The 18,934-nt window shown below is 45.6% G+C and overlaps 1 protein-coding gene across 1 annotated transcript in view; it reads left to right on the forward strand.

Annotated features, from left to right (window-relative positions):
- Positions 1-1,837: 1,837 nt before the first annotated feature.
- Positions 1,838-18,934, forward strand: part of CREG2 (cellular repressor of E1A stimulated genes 2) — a 44,402-nt gene continuing 27,305 nt past the window's right edge. The window contains exons 1-2 of the mRNA XM_056127446.1: positions 1,838-2,363; positions 5,205-5,374. Of these exons, the coding sequence (XP_055983421.1) occupies positions 1,965-2,363; positions 5,205-5,374 (569 nt within the window). The 5' untranslated portion in view covers positions 1,838-1,964. The remainder of the gene's footprint in view (positions 2,364-5,204; positions 5,375-18,934) is intronic.

Here is an 18,934-nt window from a genome sequence, read left to right on the forward strand (position 1 = left end):
TCTGGATAAATTCAGGATGGATTTGCAGGATGTGGGTATAAAACACTCAATAGTGCTGAGCAATTCATATCACATGAGGAAACACCAACCGTCATTGTAATGTTATAGCTGAATGCTTGTGTCCCCATGCCCAGTTCACTTGCTGAAGTCCTAGGTGCCAGCGATGTATTTGGAGGTGGGACCTTGGGGGGAGATAACTAGACCATGTCATGAGAATGGGCTCCTCATAATAGGCTTGTGTGGTGTCCCTATTAGAAGAAAAGAGGGGAGAACACCCAGGAGTAGAGTCTATAAGGCACAAAGGGAGCCCTCAGCAGACACCAAACCTACAGCACTTGGAATTTCCACTTCCCAACCTTCAGTACTGTGAGAGATAAAGGTCAGTTTTAAAATTGTATTTTGTTTCACAAATTGAGATGACTAAAATTGCACTTTATCTCACTTTTGATGAAGTTAAGAATTGATTGATCAGAGTGCTCAGGTCTTGCCAGGCTGATCCAGCCATTCTGAGTCCACATAACACTGCACCAGTCATTTTACATATTCATTATTGTACCTAGACTGCTTGTTTCTCGAAGGATTGCAAAGTCATGATGTTTTTCCATGCTATGTTTACTTGAGGCATATTAGCCAGAATTGCCCTAGAAAACAATTTCCTCTCCACAAAAATGTGAACACCCTTCAATATAATGCATAGACGGCAAGCAAAATAAATGCTTGAATTCATTTGCCCTTAAAAACAGGAAATTTTAGAAGGCTTGGAGAACACAACAAAACAAATCTTCTCATAGAAACCTGTGCAGCATACCTGGGACCTGGCTCAGCAGAGTGTAACGTGGCTCCCAGACTCCCGTAGGAACAGCAGGACAAGAGGCATCTCCATAACCTCTGCTTGGGTGAATGCAACCCGCCCCACTGAGCACGCAGACTGTAGGAGTCCTTGGCTCCGCAAAAACTGAAATGTCCTCAGGCAGCAGCATCAACCAAGGAAAAATAATGTAACATTACTTTGATATCTTACAACTTTATTCTTAGGGGAGAGAGAGAGAGAGAGAGAGAGAGAGAGAGAGAGAGAGAGAGAGAGAGAGAGAGAGAGAGAGAGAGAGACTACAGCAGGTAGAGCACTTGCCTCGCACCCACTCTTCACCCAGTTCCATCCCGGGCATCCCATATGGTACACTACTCCCTCCCCCCCCCCCCCCCCCCCCCCCGAGTACCGCCAGGATTGATCCCTGAGCACTGAGCCAAGAGTAAGCCCCAGTTCCTGGATACAATCCAAATTTTCACCAACTAGAGAATTCTTTGAAATTGGGGCACAGTCGAAAAATTCTCTGCCTGCTCCATCCTGGCCACATTCTCTCTGGATGCTGAACTGATATGCAAACACGCACGACCCGGTTCTTTCAGATGAGCTGGCCTCAATGCCCGCCTGTAGCTGTGCGTAAAGTGGCTCTCGTCCACAGGGAGAGGGAGAAAAGACAGACTGTAGCACTAGAGATGCTCATGCTGGGTTTACCTTCACCGTGTGCTCACTTTCCTCCAGGAAGCCTTCTCCACCTGGGTGTTCCCAGGACGCTTGCTCACGCCTCTCCCGCTCTCCCGACACTCACTGACCCTCGCCTTCCCCGCCGCGCAGAGCTAGCTCTGCAGCATCAGCTTTTCCTAAGGGTCCGGGCGCCGAGGGCTGCAGGGACTGGGCCCGAGGAGGCGTGTGCTGAGTGTGGGTCTGCAGAACCCGAGCCGGCGGTTGGAGTTGCTAGCCCAGCTCCTTCCGGGAGCCCCAACTTCTCCGCGGGGTGCGCGGCGGCGGCGCCGGCGCTCGGGAGGGACTGGGCCCGCGCCCCGGAATCCTGCGGCGGTCGGACGCGCGCGGGGTCCCCGCCAGCGCCGCGCGGGGGCGCTGCCGCCTCTCCGGTCGCGGCGCGCTGCTGGCGGTCCCCGCGGCTGGAATCGCCGTCTGCAAGATGTCGCTGCGGCCGGGGACCGGTCTCGCCTGGCTGCTGTGCTGCGGCGCCCTCCTGGCCCCGGCTGCGGGCTACGTGATCGTCAGCTCGGTGTCCTGGGCCGTCACCAACGAGGTGGACGAGGACCTGGACAGCGCGTCCACCGAGGAGGCGCTGCCCGCGCTGCTGGAGGACCCGGGCAGCATCTGGCAGCGGCGCTTCCCGGCCTCGGCGCACAAGGAGGACGCGCACCTGCCCGCCGCCCCGGCCAGCGCCGCCCGCGCCCGGCCGCGCCCCGCGCCTCCGGGGATGTTCTCGTACGCGCGCGACAGCGGCCCCCGGCCGCGCCCCGGTACCGCGCGCTTCCTGGCCCACACCAGCGCCTGGGGCTGCCTGGCCACCGTCTCGGCGCTCCACAAGGTGAGCGGCCCCGGGGGCTGCGGGGCCTGCGGGGTCCCGAGCCTGGGGCTGGGGGACGCGAGGAGAGGACTGCGCGGCCCCTTGGCCCCAGCGCCGACTGTGCTAACCCAATCCGACCAGGCGGTGCCTTGGATGGAGCCTGGCAAGAGGTGGTGTGCCCCTGGGGAGGGGCAGCTGTCGCGCTTCACCTCTGGGTGCCTGCGGGTGGAAGCACCACCCTGAGAGCGCTCGGTGCAGACGCGACTGAGCCGACGGCACAGGCTGGACCGACCAGACAGCACACACGGGACCGAGCAGACAGCACACACGGGACCGAGTAGACAGCACTCACTGGGACCGAGCAGACAGTACTCACGGGACCGAGCAGACAGCACTCACGAGACCGAGCAGACAGCACAGTCTGGACTGACCAGACAGCACACACGGGACCGTATAGACAGCACACACGGTACCAAGCATACAGCACTCACGGGACCGAGCAGACAGCACAGATTGGACTGAGCAGACAGCACACACGGGACCGAATAGACAGCACACACGGGACCGAGCAAGCAGCACAGACTGGATGAAGCAGACAGCACACACAGGGCCGAGCAGAGGGCACAGGCAGGACCCAGCAGAGGACAGCGGTGGGGTGGAGCAGATACCCAGCGCCTAGAGAACAGAAGGGACCTAGGAAATCAGTGCCCTTTGTCATATCCAAATAGATAAATGAACTTCCCGGACACCAGACATACCAAACATACCACCTCGGTTTTGTTCGATGGGGATTTTAATTTTAAGGATGTAATCCCGGGTTTTTTTGTTTGTTTGTTTGTTTGATTGTTTTGTTTTGGAGAGGTTTATTGGGCAACATGTATGAGTGAGTGATAGCTGCAGCTGCACTACCACTCAGATTTAACTCACCTGTTAGACCTAATTCGACCCTATGCTGGGGGGAAGATGTAACACCCCTATGTCACTTCAACCCCTGCTTATTTCATGAGAACTTTAATTAATAGTCTATAATTTTTCTATGGCATATATTTAATTCTTTATACATGTAGTTATTCTGTAAAGGTGTAAGCATATTTTATAGAATCTGGAGACCTCACCTCACAAGTCCCAGGCCCCTGCCAGGGCTCTCGTGTGCTTTTCTCATCTCTGAAATTAAGTGTGGGCTAGGGCACATTAATGGTCCTTTTGGACCTACGACACCTTTAAATGACTTTATTCTGGTTGTGGCGATGATTTTTATTTTTCCCCCACTTATTGGGTCACACGTGGCTCTGCACTTAGGAATTTTTCCTGGCGATGCTTGGGGGGCCATATGGGATGCTGAGGATCGAACTCAGGTTGGCTGCGTGCAAGACAAATGCCCTACCTGCCATGCTATTGCTCCAGCCCCATGGCAATGATCTTCACTACATTGGTATTGAAGATCATTGAGTCTGCTGGGTATGACCACATCCAAGAGGTTTTTCACAGTCATATCTCACACTGCTAAGAAATACATCAACAAGATACAAAACTTAGAGATTAAGTTGGACTGGTTTAAAACTCAGCTGATTTCAAGCAATTAATGTCTAGTGCTGGTATATCAAAAGTATTTTGTCATTTCTTCTTAGTAGAAATTCCCCATTCCAATACTATTAACACAAAGTCAAAAAGTTACCTAAAGTCAATAAATTCAGAGAATAACTTATGCGTTTGCTCTGTCTGCAGAGGGCAGCTCATGAAAAGCCGAAAAAAAAGAGACTGAACACAGTTGTATGACTGCTATGGAGAATTCCATAATTAAGTTCTTATAGGACTGAACGTATTTGTCTACCCATTTTGGAGAACTCTATATTGTTGTCTATAAGATTCTGAACTCATTTTTATGCTCATTTTAGAGAATTCCATAACTGTGCTCCTGTAAGACTCTGAATGTACTTGTATACCCTTTCTGCATGTGGAGTCTTTCTGTAGAGCTGAAGTCCTTCCTCATCACAGTTTTGTGCTCTACAGGGTAGAGCTCTACAGGTTAGCTCTACTTCTAAAAAAAAAAAAAAACCTACCAGCTCCTGATTTCTGAGAGATTTCTGAGGAATGCCCTGGGAAAAAGGGTGTGGAGGATAGTGTGTTGGACTCAACAGGTCTCAGGAAACCTGAGACTAATTTGTGTCTGTTTGGGAATCTCACCCAAGGCTACAGGATGATCATGAACAGAAATTGGTATAGCATGTTTCCACGGAATCCCATCACCTAAGAGGGCAGGACACCAACTTCCCATAAGTTGCTGACTACAAACAGTGAAATATTGATCACAGTAAAAAAAAAATATGTAGCTAATCAATAAGAGGATGGTGTGGCCTCAGAGAAACAATGATCAAAGTCCCCGAGACAGGGTGAACTGTTAAAGCTGAGTCTTCAGTTCTCTCCCAGAGTTGGCAAACACTTAAGGGAGAGAGTGAAGGCTGGAGGGAGAGAGGGGGAAATCTGTAGGGCAACTTGTGGAAAAGCTTGGGCATCCTACCACCCTTTGACAAATTTCAATGCTCCTCTCCTAAATAATTTTAAACTGAAGAAGCAGGTGTGTTTGAGTTTGTTCAGGTGTCACTTGGAGAGAGTATGCATTCATATCCCTTTGGGAGAGAAATCCATGGATATGTTCATCCATGGAAATTCCACAGCCAGCACTGGGAACCCTTTTGTGCTAGCTTATTACCTGTCATCCCCAAGGTGATCTCAGGGTCCCTCCTAGTGATTTGCTTCCTGGCCAGAGGCACAAGCCAACCTCCCTGTTCAGGGAAACTCCTAACCCTGCTTTGAAAAGACTTTTCTTTCTGTCTTTTTTTGTTTGTTTATTTAATGGATTAGATGCCAGGACTACCGTTTGGGAGTTGCCAGCCCATGAGTGATGGTCCCTTGAACAACAGCACTGGAATTCCTTTCTTCTATGTGACACTCAAGGATCCTGCAGTGGCCGCCCTGATGAAGAACCCCATGGCCTCGCTTCTGCTGCCAGAATCAGAAGGAGAATTCTGCAGGTAGACGAAGGCATTCATAAAGGCCCTCTGCTTTAAGCATAGATGCCAGGCACCAGGTCTTCTCTGCTAGGCAAGGCAGGGCAGGGGAGGCATATCTCTTAGGGCTCTGAGACACACAATGATGTCTTCACTGACTTGAACTGGAAAGAGTCTATAAATATCTTTATGTAGATATCTGGATGAATGATAAGGAAAAACACATGTAGCTATATGTATATACCTACTTGGAAAGGCATAGAATTTCCCCACTCACTATGCTTTATGATTTGGGGGAAATTACTTAACTTTCAGAAACCTCAGCTTCTTCATCAGTGAAATGAGAATATCTTGTGCATTGTAGTGTTTTTAAGAGGGTGGGAAATACTTGTAAAGTATCTCGTGCAGTAGCGCGTGTGTGAATGGCAGCTCCTAGGGTAAGGAGCGGGAGAGCAGGGGGGTATGGTGAGGAAGAGGCCGTGATGTGCAGCACATGTAACCAAGTCTTTGTTATTCGAGTTAATTTCTACATGCTCCAGCCAAGATTTGAGTAGTGAGAACTGAGTCCTATGATCCTTTTCTCAAATCTTTCTCAAAGGAAGATTGTGAGGGTCAAGAAGCAGTACAGGGGTGAAGGCCCTTTGAGTTGCCTGTGACTGACACAGATTTGATTCCTGACACCACAGATGGTCCTCAGAGTACCACCAGGAGTGATCTTTTAGAACCACTTGGGTGTGACTCAAAAGCTGAAAAAGAAGAGAGATTGAAGCACAAGTGTAACATTGATCAATACGTCTTTGCCTAGATTTAAAAATGCACAATTTGGTGTGTGTGGAGGGTGGTCACCCCAATGGTACTCAGAGCTTACTTCTGGTTCTGCACTGGAAGTGCTGGGTCACCATATGGGATGCCAGGGATTGAATTTGGGTCAGCCACATGCAAGGCAAGTGCCCTGCCCTCTGTACTTTCACTCTGATTTTCAAAATGTAGAACTTGAAATCAGTTACTATAGCAGGAGTGATCCCTGAACACAGGTCCAGGGATCTGAGAAGATATGTCTTATCCAGAGTTTGGGAAAATATATCTTAATCTAGTTCTAAATTTTCCCCCAAATTTTTATTTTTGTTTGGTGCCTAAACTCTCCCTAAAATGACACAATAAACTTACTTAGTTAAGTTGGGCACTTTCCTGATTTCCAAGGGGGTGCATTGAATTGGTTACTATAATCCTTTTCTTCTTCCTGGACTGATCTGTGGGGATCACCACAGTAAAGTCAGTGACACCTTTGACTCTATCCAGCAGAATCAGTCACCAAGAATGAGCCAAATGCTGTGGCTTGTTAGGTGGTCAAAGCCCCTCACAAAGGGCTCTTTGGCCTTTTTATTCTTTTTTTTTTTTTTTTTTTGCTTTTTTGGGTCATATCCGGCGAAACTCAGGGGTTATTCTTGGCTCATGCACTCATGAATTACTCCTGGTGGTGCTCAGGGGAACCATATGGGATGCTGGGAATTGAACCCGAGTTGGCTGCGTGCAAGGCAAATACCCTACCTGCGGTGCTTTCGCTCCAGCCCTGCTTTGGTCTTTTTTATGAGGTGCTTCTATTTCCCTTCTCCCTCTTATGTGCACCATCAGTAATGAGTTAGAAAGTACAAAGAACAAAGGATAAACTGTCTGTGCAGAGGTGGCACGGAGGAGACACAGGGGCAGATAAACAATAACCTTGAGATTATAGGGATGATCTGCTTTTCTGCCAAAAGTCTCCCTGCCAGGCTGTCTGTGTTATATGCCCTGTAAGTCTGTCTAGCTTGGGCTCTCCCTAGCAAGCTGTTTCCCTGCTTTCGCCAGAAATCTCTAGCAGGGCCTTTCCTGGTTAGGCCTGAACACTCCCTGGGTCTTTACCCCACAGGACGTTTTCTCCTCTACTCCACATATGCGACTCTTGTGACTTTTTCCTAAACTTGCTTAATGCAGGATACTGCCCAGGTCTTAGAGTCTGCATTTATGGGGTAATTTATCACACTAATCTGACCAGGCTTTTTCTTTTCTTATGAACATACTAAAGAAGTGCTAGGTTGGCATGTAACAACGTACTCAAGAAAAGTCTTTAGAATGGGAAGAAGTAGCTTGCCCATTCAGCTGCTGCTTGCCATTGGAGTACTGGAGAGTGAAGGGAAGTGTTTTTTTTTTTTTGTTTGTTTTTGTTTTATGTAGGAGTACTGCTATTTATTCAGTCACTGATTAGCTGATTGAATTGGGCATGAACTCCACCTTACTTTTTTCCATAATTTTATTTATATTTTTCTTCTTATATTTATTTATTGAATAACTGTGGGAAAAGTTACAAAGCTTTCAGGTTTAAGTCTTGGTCATACAATGATCAAACACCTTTCCCTTCACCAGTACTCATTTTTCACCACCAAGAACCCCAATATACCCCCCTCCCAATGCCTGTAAGGCAAATGATTTCTACTTAACTTTTCTCTACATTGACTACATTCATTATTTTGACAAAAGATGCACCGTTCTTGTTTAAAATTTCCCCCCCAACAATCAGAATTGCTGAAAAGGCATTGTGAAGTACTTTGTTTTCTATAGCTGGTTATGAGAATCATATAATGATTTTGAATTTCTGCAAAGAGCCAGATAATTACAAGATTGGTTTCTGTGCGTCTGGTGTTATGGTTGTGCTGGAGAGCCACTCCTGGGGGGCAACTCGTGAGCTTGGTAGGGCGTGAAGGACAAGCCAGTACCGCCCCCCTTCCCATGAGACAGCAGTTGCCCCATCACTGCTGGCTATACCTTGCTTTCCTATAAACTCTGAGGCGGCGGCCACCTTGCTGCTGGGGGGTTGGGGGGACAGAAGGCGAAGGGAGCAACACCCTTTCCCTCCCGTGGAGGCATGGCACCGTAGTTTAACGCATGGTCCATTCACTTTTCTGCCGCAAGCTGTTGGGCTCTGGATTAAGTCCTTTTGCCTCCGAAGTCATGGCCGTGCCGGAGAGCCGTTCCTGGGGGGCAACTCGTGTCCTCGGTAGGGTGAGAAGGACGAGCTGGTATTGTCCCCCTTCCCATGAGACTGCAGTTGCCCCATCACCACCAGCTCATACCTGGCTTTCCATTAAGCTCTGAGGTGGCAGCCACCTTGTATGCGTCCAGATGCATTTCTGCCAAAAGCCGCTGGTTTTCGAGATTTGTTTCTGAGTCTCTTAATCAGCTTGATTAGGAGCCAGAGGCCATTTGTAGGTGGCAACTCGGGATCTCATTGGGATGGGGAGGAAAGGGCCGGTTCCACCCCCATCTGGTGAGGCCCCATGTGTCTCGTCACTGCAAGCCCAAACCTGACTGTCCTGTGGCCTCTGGAGGATGGTGGTCACTGGGCCACCAGGGGGAACAGGCCAAGGCATGAAACCTATTCCCACCTGAAGTGGCCCAGCGCTAGTAACCTACTGCAGGAACAGGACGCATTTCTGCCAAAAGTCTTTGGGTTCCGAGATTCGTTTCTGAGTCTCTGGGATCATGGCTGTTAAGCAGTTTGATCAGGAACCAGAGAGGCCATGCTTCCAATTATATAGCTGAGACGGAGGTGGTTTGTGGGTGTATCTCCCACATACCTAACTTTTGGCAGTTTACTTTCTTGGTAAACTTTGCCCCAAGTTTTTGGAGTCTGGCCAAAAGCACAGCAGAAATTTTGGGGTATCTGAAAGTCTGACGTGCCATCAGGCTGTTGTACACTTCACAGGTACAGATTGACCTGCTGGTGGCACCTTACCCCCTGGGAAGGGAGGTGTTTTGAGGGTTTAAGAGTTTTAAAGTTAGACTAGGTTATACGAGTACATCTAAGGTGCTACAGGAATGTTATTTAGTGCAAGCTTCCACAAATTTAAATTAGTGAAATAACAATTAACTGCTTCAAGACAGGGTCATAGGGGTGAATCACAGCGACAGAACATCTGCCTTCCCCTGGTACAAGATCAGAACCACTGAGAGGACCAGACTCATTACTTGAAGAGGCTGCAGAGTGGCAATGCTACTCTGAGAATAGATCCTAGATGTACTCCCTGGGTTTCCAGGGAAGGCCTGCTGAGAGCTATGATTTGGCCTGTGTCATGTATATGTGGACTCAGATATATAAAAAAAGAGAAAGAAAAGGGAAACATAAGGGAGGTGACATTTTAATCTAATCAGACATTGCATTCATCCAAAGCAGAACCTACACACGTAACTTGCCTCATTCACTGTCACTGTTCTCCCGTTGTTCATCGATTTTCTCGAGCAGGCCCAGTAACGTCTCCATTGTGACAATTGTTACTGTGTTTGGCATATCGAATACGTCACGGGTAGCTTGCCAGGCTTTGCTGTGCGGGCGAGATACTCTCAGTAGCTTGCCGGGCTCTCTGAGAAGGGCAGAGGAATCAAACTCCGGTAAGCCATGTTGGCTGAGTGCAAGGCAAATGCCCTACCTGCTATCGCTCCAGCCCAACTTGCCTGATTATTGTTGGTTTATTTAAAGTCTGTTTCATTCAGTTATTTTGTTTACTCCTTGGTGAAATGACTTCTTCATTTAATTAATTAGAAGAATTAAAGATGCAAATCTTCTTCCTAGCTTAGGTTAAGTTGACAAATTGAGAATAGCATTCCTGTTTAATAGATTCATCAGTAGCCAGCCTCGCAAGCCATGTCTTTATTGCCTCTCCCAGAAGGTTGTAAGTAGCTCCCGGGGAGTAAGTAAATCTGTGCTCAGATGACCGAATTCAGTTATATGTAAATTTAATAAATATAGAATGGCAAAGAAAGTCCATCCAAGAAATTTCTCTTGCATTGAAAGCTCTTTCCTTCCAGTTTATGCAGATTTAAAGACCATTGAATTTAAGTTTTGCATCTTCTGAATAAGTCCAGGCAAAGCTGGGGACCAGAAAAGACTCTTCTGCTGAATAACATGCTGTTTATCAGCATGGGATCAATTTTCATCTTGAATATCTGGAAATTTTTTGAGGAGTGATTTATCCAATATTTTCCCTGAAATGAGCACATTTCAATGGATAGTTTAGATAATTCAGGATTTCTAGGTAAACATAGTTGATTTTCAAAAAAGGAGGACAGGACATAAATCTTCTTCCCCAAAAGGCTTTTCATGAAAGCTTATCACGGCAAGCTCCTTGGATTACCTCCCTCTGCCATGTCCCAGATCTAAGGTAGCCCTCTCCAGATGACCATCAGCCATTCTTTGTCAGAGCCCTCTAGTGGTCTGTTGTGGTCTTGCATCAGAGGAGATGCTAAAAGCTCTTCCCTGAGAGCCAGCATCCAAGCAGTGGAGCAATTCTACTGGTCTTTATTTCTACTATCCTTGGGTGTTAGTCTCCCATGATGTTACTTTATATTCTACAAATGAGTGCAGTCCTTCTATATCTGTCCCTCTCTTTATGAATCATTTCACTTAGCATGATACTTTCCATGTCCATCCACTTATGAGCACGAAATTTTGTAAGTCTGTAACTGTACCTCATGGTGATTCATTAAAAATATTTTTAAAAAGCAAAATAAAACAACTCTTGCCTGCTGGCAATGGAACAAGCTCTCTAAGGAAGGTTTCCACCATGAGTGAAGCTCCCCGGGTACACGGAGCACAAAGCCTGGAGGGGTGCATATTGCAGACGCACACTGAGGGTGTGCATCAAAACAGGCATTGCTTCTACAAGAAAATTTGAGACCCTATATTTGGACTTAGAAATAATTCTCACCCTGGCCTGTGAGCTGCCCCTGCATTGTCATCTGATTGGAACTTGGGCCCGAGGGGAAACTCCTCCTCTAAAGCAGGATAACTCGGGAGGGTTTTGTGGTGGACAAGTGGATCTGGGCTTAGCTCCTGCATGTGGCTGGGCCCTGAGAACTGCTTGTAAAATGAGCTTTCAAATCTCCAGGTGTGCTGGTTATTTCTCTTAGCAGCCTAAGCAGATATTTCCGGGTCCCCCAATGTCCTGATCTGTTTTCAGATGACCTTGTCCCCTCATGTCCAGGGCCTGTGTTCCCTCATGTCCATGATGCCCAATATCCAGAGATCCTCCGGTTTGATGCTGGAGCGGTGTCGTATGTTCCGCTTTGTTGGGGTCTGATGCCCTCGATCCCTTTGATTGTCCTTCGTTCTCCAGTCTGGTTTGTGAGAGTTTCTGCTCCCCCCCCCCTTTTGGGTCACACTCTGCGATGCTCAGGGTTTACTCCTGGCTCTGCACTCAGGAATTACTCCCAGAGGTGCTGGGGGGGGGTGTCCATATGGGATGCCAGGAATTGAACCCAGGTCTGCCACGTGCAAAGCAAATGCCCTACCCGCTGTACTATGGTTCTGGCCCCAGTTGATGCTTTTCTGCTTTCTGCATGGACATAGCTGTAGGGTCAATGAGGAGGTTACCTGACCTGTGCCCTCCCCCCAAATTCCCCAGTCATTTCTATGTTCTCTGACTGACTACACCCCATTTGGGTAAGATTTAAAATAACAAATTGGTAAAGGTAAAGGCCCTCCCGTTAATCATCGATTTGCTCGAGCGGGCCCAGTAACGTCTCCATTGGAGACTTTGTTGTTACTGTGTTTGGCATATCGAATACGTCACGGGGAGCTTGCCAGGCTCTGCCATGCGGGCGAGATACTCTCGGTAGCTTGCCGGGCTCTCCGAAAGGGGAGGAGGAATCGAACTCGGCTCAGCCATTTTGGCTGCGTGCAAGGCAAACGCCCTACCGCTGTGCTTAATTATCTATCTTCCCTCCCCTCTCCACTTTTATTGTGTTTCTGGTAAGGAAGCTATTCATTTACACTGTGAATACAGGAGAAATGCTTAGCACAAAATACTAAATTAGTGAGTACTGGGTTTAATCATTTCACTTTGTGGAAAATTAAAGAGCCCAGGAGTATACATGTCCCTTAGATTGCTCTTTCCACTCTGCATCTCTTTGGTTTGTGTTTGGGTCACACTGGCAGTTCTTAGGGTTTACTCTTGGTTCTGTGCTCAGTGATGACTCCTGGTGAGACTCAGTGGATCATATGGGGTGCTGGGATGGAACCGCTGATTGGCGGCAAATATCCTAGCCTCTTTACTATTGCTCTGGACCCCTTTTCCATCTTTTTAACTCTTCTTATAAAAAGAAAAGATAGCATTGAATGATAGATCAACACCTCAGCTCAGATTAATTCCAAATGCCAGCTTGGATATTTGCTCCCCTAGAACTGTGCTTAAGTTTTTCTACTCAATCATTCTCTGCATGAGCTCCATCAAGTGAACACACAGAGTAAGTCTGTGCTCCTAACAGCTTGCTTGCTAAGATGTATCTGTTCCTATTGTTTGTTCACCTGAGATGTGATGTGCATTTCTAAGTACAGGACCCAGCCTTAATCAGATACAGAAGCTGAATTCAGTATTTTGTCACTGAATTTTATTCATTTCCCTTGAAGGAAGCATACAGATTTTCTAAATAAATTACTCTTTATCTGGATTTGTGTTACCTTTCTCTTTTGCACATACATTTCTGTAGCCAGAAGCTAACAGAGACCTGAGTAACATTATTTTTTATGGTTTCGGGGCAGCACTAAGCTAAACTCAGGGCTTACTCCTGGCTTTATACTTAGGGATCACTCCTGGAAGAACTTGGGGAAGCCTATGAGATGCAGAGATTGAACCTGGGTGGACCATATGCAAGGCAAATGCCCTACCCACTCTACTGTTACTTTGTCCCCAGAGTCACAAATTCCACCCTGTCAGGGGACTAAACCCTAGTCTCCAAGGTAACAGGCAGGGATACTTGCCACTATACTAACAAGGATGACTTGAGTCACTTTTTAAAGAGCAGTGTGGAAAGAGCAGCCCATCTCTGTGGGGAGAAAGCTCCATGGACAGGGGTCTGAGTATTCTCCTCTGTTTTCTAGTCATTTCTCTGACCAGCCCCATATCAGCCTATAATCACTTCTCCCACCCTCCTTTCATTTTACCTCTATAATATTTTGTCACCTTGATTCCCAGTGGATCTATTTCATGATTCCACTGATGGGTTTCATTCCTTTTTTTGGGGTTTTGTTTGTTTTGGGTTTGGGGCCACACCAGTGGTATTCAGGGTGTCTCCCTGCTCTGGGGTGACTTATGAAGGATGTTCAGGTGACCATACTGTACTGTGGATCGAACCCAAGCCTCATGTGCAAGGCAGATGCTGATCCCATTGAGCTATATGGCTTCTGGTTCTTGTTCCTTTGTCCTTCTACTTTTTTCCTTTCCTGAACCTCTCAACTATGTCATTGCATCACAATGAGGTAGTTCATTGTAATTCACACACATTTTCTCATTTATTAAATATTATTCCCTCTTGAGATGAAATGACATGGATAAATGATAAGAATATATTATCCATAAACACCCTCCAAAATGATTTCAAGTTAAGTGAATATGAGAGTTTTATTATAAGGCCTCTGACCTTTGACAATCAGTAGGTTTTATTTGTGGATTTGCCTATATTATACGTCTCATAGAAATGGAAGTATACAACATATAGCATTTGTGACTATTTTATTTGCTTAGCAGAACAAATTCAAAGTCCATCACTTTGTAGCATGTATTAATATTGCATTCCATTTTTTTGTCAAACACTGCTTTATTGAATAAATATTACACACTTTATTATTTAATTATCCATTTGTAGTAGCTAAATACTTATCTCCATGTTTTAGCTAGTATTAATAATGCGGCTTGAACTTGAGGTCAAGTCTGGTGTGGACATACATTTTCAGTTCTCTTTGGTATATAGTAGGAGAGAATTACTGACACATGATGAACTTTTTTGAGATACTGAGCACTCTTAAATGATGGCCACACCATGCATATTCTCATTAGCAATGTAGTGTTGGTTTGATTCCTCCATATGCTCAACAGCACCTATTACTAATGCTTTTTTAGCCTCTATAGAAAGGAAAAGTCATCCTTCTGAGTAGGAAGTGGTGTCTCATTGTGGTTTTGAAATGCATTTCTCTCCTGTGTATTTCTCTAATACATGAACCATCTGTTCATGTGCTTGTTGGCTACTTGTGTATCTTCTTTGGAGAACTGTCTATTCAAAGTCTTCACCCATTTCTAATTAGGGTTATTTACCTCTCTCTGTTTTTGTCTCTCTCTGTGAGTGTGTAGATTTGGGGGCCATATTTGACAGCATTGGGGGCTATTCTAGGCTTTGGGCTCAGGGATCTTTCCCACTGGTATTGAGGAATCATTCAGTGTCCAATCCAACCCAGCCTCCTGCCCACAGAGCTTGTGTTCAGCACTGAGATATCTCTCTGCCTAAGGATTATCTATATTTTTATTATTGAGAATTAAGAGTTCTTTATATGATATTTAAGTGTTTTTATAATGCATTTCAATATATCTTCGTGGTGTTTTTTTTATTGTGACACTAATTTACCAAATTGTTCATTATACATTTGTTTGAGGTATTGAATGTTCCAACACTAATCCCACCACCATAATGTCCCCAGTTTCCCACCCACTACCCCAATTTGCCCCCTTGAAGACACAAATAAATTTACTTTATATTGTCTGTTACAGCACACAATGGTAAATGGAATTTATTAAAACTTAAATAATAAGAGTCAATCTATGATAATTGTTGTATCTCACAATGTGTTACTAAAGAATTTTTCTGAGGATCTACTGTGTTGGTTAGTGCTAGTTGAGTCTTTTGTGTTATTGTTTAGCTTCACTGAGTTTGGTGGTCTTCTATGCAACTTCCTCATCAGATTTGTTATGATCTTACAAGGATGACAGTATTGTGACATTTGGAGGTGCCAAGTGGCCTTGTATACAGCTGCATGGTCCAAGAGCTATAAATATGGAACAAGATAGTGGCTTGGCAATTTGATAAGGTTCAGTTGTGGAGCTGGGCCCTTTCTATGTCAATGGTGTTGGGTGTGACTGTGGGCTGCTCTGCATTCAGGTGGAAAAGAAATCTACCTGCCCCCATTATGAGACGTGCTCAGCCTAGACCAGTTTCCCTGGGGAGAGTTGGTGGCATCGTGTTCTTTCTTTCTTTCTTTCTTTCTTTCTTTCTTTCTTTCTTTCTTTCTTTCTTTCTTTCTCTCTCTCTCTCTCTTTCTTTCTTTCTTTTTTTCTTCCTTCTTTCTCTCTTCCTTCTTTCCTTCCTTCCTTCCTTCCTTCTCTCCCTTCCTTCCTTCCTTCCTTCCTTCCTTCCCTCCCTCCCTCCCTTCTTCCCTCTCTTTCTTTATATCATTAAAAGAAATGGGGTGGAGGGAAAGCAACACTCAATATTCATTCCTTGGTCAAGTTCTTTTGCTTTTAGGTGGAGTCTTCTCCATCAGAAAAATACATAACTGAAGTAACTTTTCTGAGATAATTAACAAGTATACCAAATTATCTAGTGTGTAGTTATGGGAGGCCATAGAGATAGTATAGCGTTAAGGTACTCATCTTACACACTTCTGACTGGAGTTTGATCCTCAGTGTCACATATGGTTCTCTGAGCATCACCAAAAGTGATCCCTGAGCACAGAGCCAGAAGTAAGCTCTGAGCACCACTGGGTGAAGCCCAAAAACAAAAAAGGAAGGACGATGATTTGAAGAATGGAGGGAGAAAGGGAGGGGAGGAGGGTGGGAGGGAGAGAAAGAGGGAGGGAAAGAGGAAGAAAAGAAGGAAGAGAGAGAGGAAAGACAAAGAGACAGTGAAATGTATCCTGGGGAATAAATTGCTAATTAATGGGACTAGAAAATTTGAACACAGCCTCAGAATGAAAAAAAGTGATAAAGAAAAACACTTTCAGGGTTCAGTGTATTTTTTTCCTGATGGGGAGACAGGGATTTGGGGCCACACATGGTTGTGCTTAGGGACTATTTGTGATTCTGTGTTCATTTGTGACACCCCTGGCAGTGCTCAGAGGACCATATGCTGTGCTGGGATTAAACCAAGTTTTAATCTCTTCTCCTCCCTCCCTCCCTCCCTCCCTCCCTCCCTCCCTCCCTCCTTCCCTCCTTCCCTTCTTTCCTCCCTCCCTCCCTCCCTTCCTTCCTCTCCCTTCCCTCCTGATCCTGGCTACTCATGGCTTCCAATCTGCCCTTTCATCCTTGAAGCAACTATGTCAGTCATCGCTAAGGATAAATAGTCTGCTGATAAGTGTGATTTATGGGGCAGCAAAGTTTTCCCTATTAAAGAGGATAAGACTTCTGTGTGCTTAGAAGTAAGACCTACAGCCTTGAAGGAGCCATACAATCTGGCTTTTCATTTTTCTGCTTAGGAAACACAGAAAAATAGACATGATGGTATTATTGAACCTGCAGAATCATATACTTTCCCCAGCATGGTATTTATAGGCAGCTCTAGTCCTCTTTTAGCTCCCACCCCTCCAAATCTTCTGTCTGTAGCTTCCTTCTGTTCTTTCAAGTAAATGAAGCCGGTTTCCTTTTTCAGCTCACTATTTGCTGCACATCTCCAAGCAGTAAAAGTAGTAAGATTTTGGAAAGGACAATTTTATATGCAGGTCAGGATGGTCTCACTGGAAACGCATTTGTTACTTATTAGACTAGAAAGAAAAGTGCTGGGTCAGTTGTATCACAGGAAAAGGAAAAAGCACAGCACAGTTGGGGGTTTCTGTTGGGAATCACTGTCCTGTTCTGACCACCATCATCCACACCAGCCAGCATGCATCTGAGGAGCACAGGGAGTGGAGTCTGCATTCCAGGGACAGGGTCCCACAGAACAGCAGAGTGAGCTGGATGCAGTCTGACTGGAATTGCTTTCCTGCAGCATTCAATCAGAGCCCTGCACTCAGGTGAGAGCCTGTAAGGCACCCCAGTCTCTAGTTGATGATCAGGTGAGAAGAGCCAAGAGTACTTTGGAGCCATTTCGCATCCGTGTTACCTCAAGCTGGCTGTTCGCTTCAGATGGAAGGAAACAGCTGAGGCTTAGTTCTGCAGTGTAACTGCAAGTCAGGAACTCTTCCACTAAGTGATTCTCAGGGTTCTGAATCTTCATAACCTTTATTGTTTGTTTGGGGGCCACATCCAGTGGTACTCAGGGGACCATGCAGTATATAGTGCATAGTGCTGGAACTCCTGCATGCAAAGACTTCACTCCAGCCTGCTGAGCTCTCTCTCTGCCTTCATCTTAATTTTCTCAATGATAAAATGGGGATGCTATTGCTCAGCAGGGTGCTGTGGGAACACAGCATTTCAGCGTGTGTCAAGTTTCAGTAATAATAGTAATAAGTGGTAATTCCTGATAAGTGACTTCTAGCATTATTATAGTATACTATAGTATACTATCACTTGATCACTTGATACCCCGTTATTCATCGATTTACTCGAGCGGGTGCCAGTAACGTCTCGATTCATCCCTGTTGCATGCTAGCGTAGCCCAATGGCATCTGCTCATTCTAGGAACATGCAGAGCCTCAAACCGACTATTCAGAGTCTTGATGAAGAAGTCTGACCATCTTGTAGGCGATCTTTTGACGTCCCGTGGAATCCAGTCAGTAATGGCTCTAGTCCAGCGGTCATCTGTAAACCTCATTATGTGTCTACCCAATCTGATTTTTGATGCCTTGGCAAACAAGACAGCATCCCTGATTCTTGAGCGTTGATGGAGATTGGAGCTCCGGGTTCTATCTCTCATTTGAGTGAAGCATGATACTCCAAGCATAGCTCTTTCGATTCCTCTTTGAGAGACCCAAATAGTGTTCTCATTCTGTTTTCGTAGGGCCCAGGTCTCTGAGGCATATGTTAATGCAGGAAGAAAAGTGGAATCGAAGAGATGTGGTCGGACCTGGAGGTTCTTTGTCCTCTTAATTATTTCTTCAACATGCTTGAAGGCATTCCAAGCCGCTCTCTTCCTCCTTCCTGCGTAGCTCAGGTGCCAGTTCATTCATCATGTTGATTTCTCGACCTAGGTATATATAACTGTTGCATTCGGAGATGGTGGTTCCGTTGAGAGTGAATGGAGCATCAGGAGCAAGACTGTTTCTCATGAACATTGTCTTTTTGAGATTCAGTTGTAACCCGACCTTTCCACACTCACAGTCGAAGTTGATCAGCATTTGTGCCACTTGGCTGATGTTTGGTGTTATTAGAACGATGTCATCAGCAAAGCAGAGGTGGTGTAGTTGCTGACCATCTATCTTCACTCCCATTCCTTCCCATTGCAGTCGTCGCATGATGTTCTCAAGGGTGGCACTGAAGAGTTTTGGTGAAATGGTATCACCCTGCTGAACCCCTCTCTTGACATGGATGATCACTTCTTTGTAGAATGGTGAAATCCTGGTAGTGAATTTGTAATAGAGCTCACGGAGGATCCTGATGTATTGAGTTTGAATTCCCTGATTGGCTACATTCAAGCTGCTTCATCCCGCCTTCTCCAGATGGAACCCCATTACCGCTTCCGTCTCAACAGTATGCATACTCAATATATACATATAATATATTAACACTATATTATAGTATACATAGTAAACTATATATGCTATATGTTCCATATAGTATATATAGTATTAATACAATATATTAATACTATATTATAGTATATTATAATATAATATATTATAGTATATAATCATGA

Source organism: Sorex fumeus, unplaced genomic scaffold (genome assembly GCF_029834395.1).
Source record: "Sorex fumeus unplaced genomic scaffold, SorFum_2.1 ptg000006l, whole genome shotgun sequence".
Lineage (NCBI taxonomy): Eukaryota > Metazoa > Chordata > Mammalia > Eulipotyphla > Soricidae > Sorex > Sorex fumeus.